Source organism: Mustelus asterias, chromosome 5 (assembly GCF_964213995.1).
Source record: "Mustelus asterias chromosome 5, sMusAst1.hap1.1, whole genome shotgun sequence".
Taxonomy (NCBI): domain Eukaryota; kingdom Metazoa; phylum Chordata; class Chondrichthyes; order Carcharhiniformes; family Triakidae; genus Mustelus; species Mustelus asterias.
The window spans coordinates 145,100,553-145,110,128 of NC_135805.1; the positions used below are offsets into that span (position 1 = coordinate 145,100,553).

At 42.3% G+C, this 9,576-nt stretch overlaps 1 protein-coding gene across 1 annotated transcript; it reads left to right on the forward strand.

Annotated features, from left to right (window-relative positions):
• The first annotated feature begins 282 nt into the window (after nucleotides 1-282).
• Nucleotides 283-6,398, forward strand: LOC144494033 (putative G-protein coupled receptor 139). Its single transcript, XM_078213607.1, has 2 exons — nucleotides 283-349; nucleotides 5,488-6,398. Exons 1-2 carry the CDS (start codon nucleotides 283-285, stop codon nucleotides 6,396-6,398), a joined length of 978 nt encoding a protein of 325 aa, XP_078069733.1.
• Nucleotides 6,399-9,576: the final 3,178 nt, after the last annotated feature.

Consider the following 9,576-nt stretch of genomic DNA (forward strand, 5'->3'; position numbering starts at 1 on the left):
TGAATTATGTTTTCTATTGTAGACAGTTAGTTCAATGGCAGATTTCAGTTTGTTTTCGACATTATGCCCTGAAATGCAATTCCATGCTAAATGTCACCAGATGGGAATAATTGTGTTGTAATCAGTTTGATCATTAAAAAGTCCATTGAAAAATGTTGCAACTTCGATTTCCCCAAGGTGGTGATATAAAGTATAAATTTAGAGCATTCGGATGTATCACCTCAGAGTTTAATAGAGAGACATTTCCTACAGAAGGAAGGAACTGATCCTTTCACCCAAAAAATGCGTTATCCGGTTGACCAAATCTTCAATATATATTACCTGATTCTTGCTGTTATTGGTGTTCCTGGTAAGTGGCCAAGGTCATTAAAGTTTTTTGTTTTAATTTGCGGCTGATAAATGGTAAATGCTAATCTTGTCATTACCTTTATGCGGCCATGGGCCACCCGAAAATTAAGTGTATTTCATTCAAACAAATACCTTGAAGCATGTTCATTCAAACTGTTGTCGAAGTGGGAAGGTCAGATGGTTTCTTTCTGTTCTACTGGCCGATCTCCACATTTTCATTCCAGTTGGCTGATTACCTTTGAGTGTGGGCACATTAACACTGAAATGATGCATAAAAACAAGGTGTAGTACGTTAAGTTTATCCTGGATAGTAAATAGCAATTTTCCTCCCAAAAAAATATTGAAGTCTTTCAGAAATGTTATTATATTTCTTCAGCTGGCAATAAATTGTATTTGTAACTGATGGGATTTCTGAATTATCGAGCTATTGTAATTAGTGAACGGAAACTCTCTGTAGGAAAGCAATAGTGCTGGTCTGTATCAAGTCATAGTGGCCATATATTAATGGGAGATTCAGTCACTGTTGCATTGTACTGAATGTTGGTCACTTAATAGAATGATGTCTAATTTCAAATCATGCCTTTTTTTTGTGAATGATTTTTCCCATTACGTGGGGCTGCCTCTGTCTTTTACCAGTGGAATAGATTGAAAACAGGGAGAGATTAACTCTTTATTGAAGATTTTTATTAATGAGTATATCACGCAAAATGTCTTGATAATGCTCTGTTTTCAATTGAAGTGCTTTAATAGTCATAGATATCAAGCAGGTAACTGCAATCAACCAATCAGGCATAATTCGAAGGTTATTCCAATCACCATATTCTTACACTGTGTCATTACTGCAAACTTGTTTAAAAGTTTTATTTAATTGACTTCCCCAAACACAGTCCTGGTAAACTGTGAGTCATGGGTACTGAGTTTTATTATTTGTTTGTTAATGACGATTGACATTAGCTGAGTTTAATTAATCGTGCACTTTGATAATTGATTACAACTTAAAATATCTGATCTGATCAACTTTTCAGAGTTTTTATTTAAAATGCCTGTAGAAATCTCAGTCCTTAGCTCAGTGAAATGTGTCCTGGCGAACAAACAGACCCTACTCGAGATTGAAACATTGTGGAAGTTCATAGTGGAGAACAAAATGATTGTTTTGATCATTGCAGGAATTAAATCTATTGCCATCACTAGGGAAAATGTGCTGATCAAGCTAATGTGATTAAAGGAAGACAAGTCCCCGCTGGCCAGATGGCCTACATCATACGGAAGTTAGAACAATACAAAAGCAGAAAATTTTGGAAAATCTCAGCGGGTCTAACTGTCGAGAGAGAATAGAGCAGAGTTCAAGTTTCGATCCTGGAGTACTTCTGTAGTGAAGTGTTATCCAGGTTTTAAACGTCTTCTGTCTCCACAGATGCGATCAGACCTGCTGAGGCTTTCCAGAATTTACTGTTTTTCGTTCAGATTCCAACATCCTCAGCAATTTGCTTTGACCAAAGAACAATAGACCAGTTAACATAGTGAACATTGGAGCAGAAGTCAGTCATTCAGCCTCTCAAGCTTTCTCCGCCATTCAAGTATATATTAGCTGATCATCTGTCTGCAAGCCATTTTCACACTTAATCTGCATGTCCCTTCATCTGAGGCAGGGTCATTGTTATCTGTTCAGCAGTTGCCGTCAGAAAATCATAAAATGAAAGTAAAGCAGTAAATGGTATTACTGAATTGATAGTAGAAGTTTATTCATTGTTGTCACAAGTAGGCTTACATTAACAATGCAATGAAGTTACTGTGAAAATCCCCGAGTCACCACATGCCTATTCCAGTACACCGAGGGAGAACTTAGCATGGCCAATCCACCTAACCAACATGTCTTTTGGACTGCGGGAGGAAACCAGAGCACCTGGAGGAAACCCATGCACACACGGGGAGAACATCCACACTCTGCACAGACACTGACCCAAGCCGGGAATCGAACCCAGATCCCTAGCTCTGTGAAGCAGCAATGCTAACCACTGAGCCACCATGCCACCCTATTTTCCTTTTAGCTTCTGTGTTTTCTTATGTCCTGTCTTCGCTGTGCTGATGTAATACTTTAAGTAACACCCCCAACCCCCACCCTCTGTTCTTACCTCTTCAATGCTGTCTAAAATAATCCATTAAGTCACTCAGTTCAGTCATTCCGACATGCCCGTTATATTCTTCGACTTTTCTATCCCCTTTTCAGAGAATTGGCCATCTACCTATATCTCAGCTTTTATATTTTATCCTTCCCACTTCTTACAAGTTCTTTGTTTGGACATCTCAGGTTGTCCTCGTCGTCTCCATATTCTCTGATGATGCTGCAGTTCAGCAAAATGCATCTGAAATGTTGTTATTTTTATTCTGCTGAGAACTCCTTATTGTTATCTCGAAACTCAGATATCTCCATTCATTTCCCATGATACTGCTTCAGGCCGATATAAATAGGAGAACACATAACATTAGAGGCAGGAGTCAACCATTTGGCTCCAACATGTAATTCCGTCATGACTGATCGGGCTGCAGCTTCAAAAGCACGGTCAGGGTCGCCGGGCCGGGAGGAGCTGCTTCTGGTACAATTGTACCATTTCTTAACTAAAGAGAGCAAAATTGCACACTGCCTTAACAATACCCTATACAAATACCAAATGTAGCCAAAGATTCTTACCTTTCCATTCCATTTTCTTCCGAATAAAAATCGACTTTTCCACCCACCCCATCCCATCTCTACCAGTAACAGGAAAAACTTCAGCTCGCCGCCCCACCCCTCTCTCCAGCAACCTCGCCATTCAACACCTCAACCCCCAACATTGCTGTGTCATCCAACTAATTTCACCACTCCTCCCCCCAGCCCCCTCCCGCCAACCATCCGCCCATCTGATAACCTTGTCGGCTCCTCAATGATGCGCAGCATCTGCTGATCTTGACCCTCGTGCGTATTTCCCTCCTTCCGTTCATATTTCCAAGATTCCAAACATTTTCACCAGGTGAAATAATGATGTGCCTGAATTTCTAACAATTCAGTAATTATATTCGAAGCTCAGTATGGAATGGCCTGTACATTAAGGAAGGACCAAACTCAGATTAGGTGACCACTTTGATATACTAATCAGCTCAGTCAGTAAGCTTGACCCTGAGCTTCCAATCCTTTATCTCTGAAATTGAAAAGCCCATTTTTAGCCCCCACCTCCTACTCTCCCTTTGAGTTCCATCAGGAAGTGAACTGCATTATTGACGAAAAAATATTTGGTCTGGAGCAATCAACAAGGGGATTGAAAAACTTAGACTGCACCATGACTCATTTATCTGCTCTATTAATGGGGAATGGTTACATTAAAATTACATACGGGGGGGTGGGGGGGGGGGGGGGGGGGTTGGTATGGGCTGGTGTTTGGAGTGTCGGGTTCCTTATTGGTACACAGTTGACTGGCTGGTTCACAGCCATGGAGTATACCCATCAGACTGCAGCACTTTCCCGGGCATCTGGTGCCTTCTCCTGTTTCCTTTCTAACTTTACTTCATCCTGCTCTGTTATTCTTCCGTAAATCTTTTCAGCTCTTCAGGAAAGGCTATCTGACACCCGAAGTTGGAAGGGTCAACTATTGTAATTGAGCGAATTTTCAGTGCTGAAATTTGGGCAGGAAAGTGTGTGATTGGTGGCACCTGGTTCATCGGAAAGGACCATGATCCAGCGTGACAATGGGAGATGGAAAGATAACAAGAAAATTCCACACAAAAAAGCAGGCAAAATGCAATTGGGACTGTTGCTCCAGTATCCACCTCCATCTTTCGTGGTTGTCCATTCCGTAATGGAGTAGCGCAATATTGGATGTTGCACAGTTCATCTTCGGAATGTGAGTCGAAACTGTTCTCACATCCTTTTTATACATAAAGACATTTTTTTCCTTTATTCAGCTTGCCATTTGTTTTACTTGTGTCCTGCTTTATGAAACTCCTGCCTGATGCATGCCACTTTTTCCAATGTGTGTGTTCAATGAGGGCCTTTCTTCCACTATTCACACACTTGATGTATTTTCATCCACAAGCTGCTGCTGAGTGCCAGGTTTTTGCAGACATGTGAAAAATGTGAGCCTGTGCTTGTGTTCAGGTTTCCACCCATATCCTGCAAATTCTAGTGTTAAAGAAAATTGCTGCGGATGTTGGAATTTGAAGCAAAACAGCACAAAATGCCACAAATTCTCAGCACGCCTGACAACATCACTGCAGAGAGAATGGAGCTGACGTTTCGAGTTTGGATGATAATTTGTCACTCTGACAGAACCTTGAGAGGGGCAAAAGTGGTTGCATGTCCACCTCAGGGAAAGTGCTGAAACTTGTGTTTGTCCAAACTAGAGAAAGCTACGAACCCAGAGAGCATCAAAATGAAATGTTCATCATAACTCTGGGATGATCCAAAGCTGGTGAAGATTCGCACTTGATAAAGGTTTGAACATGGGAGGGCAGGGATGGGGGAATTGAAATTTGGTGAGGGTCTGAAGCTCGAGAAGGCTTAAACCTGCATAGGGTCCAAAACCGGGGAGGTTCATAAACCCGCTGAGGGCCTGTGCTGTTTGAATCTTATTTCCTTTCATGGGGAGGATTTTGATCACTGGATGTTAGTGCTGATCCAGAGAGATCAATAATGAGGTGGCGAGGTTTGCGGGGTTGTGGTTGTGGGGGATTTGGGTTGAGGAGCCGAAACAATTGAGTAAAGACCCCAACTGTGGGAAGCTCCTAACCTGCTGGTGGTCTTAATCAAGGGTGCGAGTTGCACAAATCACTGGGATGTTCCAAAATTGGTCTGTGAGTGGATATTCTGTCTGACAGTCCTACGTGTTCCATAATGGGATACAGGATGCGATGTGGAAACAGCTGGTCAGCGAGCCATTGCTGTGAAACACCTTGCTGAAAGTTTTCTAAATGGGTGGAGTTAGCGGTGCTAATTATTAAATGTTGAAGTCAGACAACCAGCAGCCAACTGCACCCTCCTCCAACTCCCCTCCCCCGTCCCAACCTCCTGCCTGAATCCAGTCCACCACCTCCCTTCTCTTACTGCTTGGGTCAGACACCGAAGAGAGATGGATCACTAATTTCCACTCTGTGTTCCCTCTCTTACAGCTAACCTACTGGCAGTTGTGATACTATCCCGTGGAAAATGTGGTCTCTCCTGTTGTACCACTCGCTACCTGGTGGCCATGGCAATGGCAGATCTACTGGTGATCATCACTGCAGTTATAATGGGCAAGATCAGTTATTCCTATTTCCCACCATGTTTCCTGTACATCACCCCTGTGTGTAGTGTTCATGCTATCTTGTTTTCTGCAGCCACAGACTGTTCTGTCTGGTTTACCGTCATGTTTACTTTTGATCGATTTGTGACTATTTGTTTGCAGAAGCTAAAAGCAAAATATTGCACTGGGAAAACTTCTGGCGTAGTTCTAGCAACAACTGGCACTCTGCTCTGTTTAAAAAACATTCCTTGGTACTTTACAAGTGAATTTGGAGAGATAATTGACAATGTACCTTGGTTCTGTAATCGAAAAACAAGCTTTTATACGGAGATCGGATGGATTGTCTTTGACTGGTTTGATACGGTTTTGACCCCATTGCTCCCATTCGCATTAATTATGTTGCTCAACGCTCTGACAGTCAGACACATTTTTGTGGCCAGTCGAGTCCGCAAGGGACTGAGGGGTCAAAGTCAAGGAGAGAATCGCAGTGACCCAGAGATGGAGAGCAGAAGGAAGTCGGTGATTTTACTTTTTACCTTATCTGGCAGCTTCATAATTCTGTGGTTGTTGTATGTTATATATTTCTTATATTATACCATTACAGGAACAAGTCCCATGGATTTCACCTATTCTGAATATATATTTCAACAAGTAGGATATCTTCTGCGGGGATTAAGCTGCTGCACTAATACGTTTATTTATGGGGTAACTCAGTACAAGTTCAGAGAGCAGGTCAAGGATGCAGTGAACTATCCTGTTACATCAATTATTCAGTTAATGAATAAAAATAAAAAATGAAAACAGCGCAGATTCGGCTGTCAATGTTTCCGGTCCATGAATAGAATATGTTTCCCCAAACTCCCAAAAGGAGTAAGACAAGGATTGGACCAGAGGTGAGGGCTGCAGGAGAAAACGTAAATGGGGAGGGCCTGCAGTAGAGGGAGGTGCAGGCGGCGGGGGGTGGCAGGAGGAGAGTCAGCACACATGCGGTACGATAAGCCCATGTATGGAAGGCTTCCCGGAATTCAACGGATCGTCCAGGAATTTGCCTTTTTATCACATACCCCAATTGTTGAAGGTGATCAAGTATGGAGGGATCAATCAGGAAACACTGTGAAGTGACTGACAGCTGCCGTGACCAATCAGGAAATTTCATGTAGTAACAGGGGATTTATTCAATCTCTTAGTGATTGGCAGCCGCCAGTGCTCACCAAAGTACTCCGGTTGCTGACTGGCAGACATTGAAGCCATTCAGCGAGGTTGACCTGGTGACTGGCAGCCATCTTATCCAATCACAGTTCAGTACCTAGTGCCTTATAGCACCCTTGGTCAATCAGCGAGCTCCACTGGATCCAGTAGGTGCTTGATGGCTGGCACAGTCAGAATGGGCCGAAGGACTACTTTCTATGTTGTAAAACACTCTGACTTTATGATTCTATAAGCCATCAAGCCTGGGTCCACTCTGGTGTCACCTTAACTTTAATTACATCAGCTCGGATTGCAACACATGCGAGGGCACAGATTTAACATAACTGGCAGAAATACGCAAAGACTAAGAAGAAGAATTTATAATTGCAGCCAGTAAATAATGTTTCGAATGCGCTGCCTGAGATTGAGTAGCGTTGAGTAGGTTGATCTATATTTTTGAAAACGAATCTCCTCTGCACCCTTTCTATTGCAATCACATCCTTCCTATTGTGTGGTGACCAGAACTGCACACAGTGTCCAACTGTGGCCGAACGAACATTTCAAGCCGCTCCATTATAACCTCCCTGCTCTTATATTCTGTGCCTTGGTGAAGAGAAGCAGATATCCCATATGCTTCCTTCAGCACATTATCTACCCGTCCCGCTACCTTCCAGGAATTTTGGGAAAAAAAATTTTCTCTCTGCTACTCTGTACTTGCCAGGATCCTGGTGTTTATTGAATATTCCCTTGCCCTGTACATCCTCCCAAAATGCTTCACCTCACACTTTTCAGGGTAAAATTCAATTTGCCACTTTTAATGGTACTGTGTTATTTTTATATTTCATGTTTCTGTAGAAGGTTTTAAGATTCATTGTTTTTCCTTGGAATGTTTAGAGACATGCAGCTCAGAAGCTGAGAAAGTAGGATAATTGCTCACTATTGCAATGTAGTGTTTATTTAGCAAGAGGCTTAATTACCTTTTGTTTATTTGAATTCTCCTGGGATTTCAGACGAGGTATACAGAGTCATGATATACTAGGTTAATGAGATGAGCTAGATTTGTAGCAGGGAAACAGGTTTCTATACCATTTTCATTTTTAAGGTTTAAAGATGGAGAGGACTGTTTAAAGGTAAAAGCCTATAAGCTACTCACTCTCACTCCAAAAGTTCCCTCTGGAATCACATCATGGAACCTTCATGGCTGTTACCAAAATTTAAAGCAAGTATGCTTGATATTGCTGACGATATTAAAAGTGGGTTCTATCTAAAGGAAAACCGTGGCTTGCTTGGAACTGAATAGTGATAAGTTCAAAATTGGAGATTTTTTTTCCATGATTAATGATTGTTCAACTGTTAAGTTATGCTGTTTCATTTTGTGTTATGAATTACTCCTGGAGTGAAGCATCCATTCTCATGTTTATCCTAAAAGTTAAAACAAAATTGCTGGGGTCTAATCTGACTACATCATGTACCTTGGCATTCGGGTCCAGGATCCTAACACATTGTCTAACCTTTGGGACCAGCCCATCTATATCATACTGTAAGCGAAGGCTGTCCTCCTCACTATTTAACACACAAGTTTTCATTTTATCTGAGAAATGACTGATCATTCCTCCACATTCACATTTAGGTCACTAATATACACTACAAACAGCAAGGGACCCAGCACCAATCCTTGCGTTACACCACTGGACAAGGCCATCGAGTCACAAAAACAACCTTCTACCATTACCCTTTGCCTCCTGTCAGTGAGCCAATTTTGGATCCAATTGCCCAGGATCATATGGGTATTAGCTTCATGATCAGTCTCTGGTAGATCTGCTCAAACGTTTTGATGAAGTCAATGAAGGCCACATCAACTGTACATTCCTTATCTACATACCTGGTCAATGTTCAAAAATTTCAATTAAATTTATCAGAGATATCAGTGGAAGACACAAATAACATACCAAAAATTGATGACAATGAGGCTATGGCAGGTGAGGACCTAGAAATGATCATTATCACTAAAGAGACAGTGTTGGGCAAGCTCATGGGGTTAAAGATAGACAAGTTTCCTGGCCCTGATGAAATGCATCTCAGTGTACTACAAGAGATGGTGGGGAAAATAGCAAATGCGATTGTGGTAATTTACCAAAATTCCCCGGACCCTGGGGCAGATCTGACAGATTGGAAACCAGCAGATGTGACACCACTGTCTGAAAAAGGAGATATAGGCCGGTTAGCTTACTCTCTATAGTGGGGACAATGCTTAAATCTATCAACAAGGAATCCGTATTTACTGAGGAAACGGGCATGGAGTCTACGGAAATAGGGCAAACTGGTAGGGAGGCCCTGGAACCTTTACAGATTAAAGGGGAGGAGGTGCTTGCTGTCTTGAGGCAAATCAGAGTGGATAAATCCCCAGGACCGGACAGGGTATTCCCACGGACCTTGAGGGAAGCTAGTGTTGAACTTGCAGGGGCCCTGGCAGACATATTTAAAATGTCAGTATTCACGGGGGAGGTGCCGGATGATTGGAGGGTGGCTCATGTTGTTCCGTTGTTTAAAAAAGGTTCCAAAAGAAATCCGGGAAATTATCGGCCAGTAAGTTTGACGTCGGTGGTGGGCAAGTTATTGGAAGGTGTGATAAGGGATAGGATCTACAAATATTTGGATAGACAGGTACTTATTAGGGAGAGTCAACGTGGCTTTGTGTGTGGTAGGTCATGTTTGACCAATCTATTAGAGTTTTTCGAGGAGGTTACCAGGAAAGTGGATGAAGGGAAGGCGGTGGATGTTGTCTACC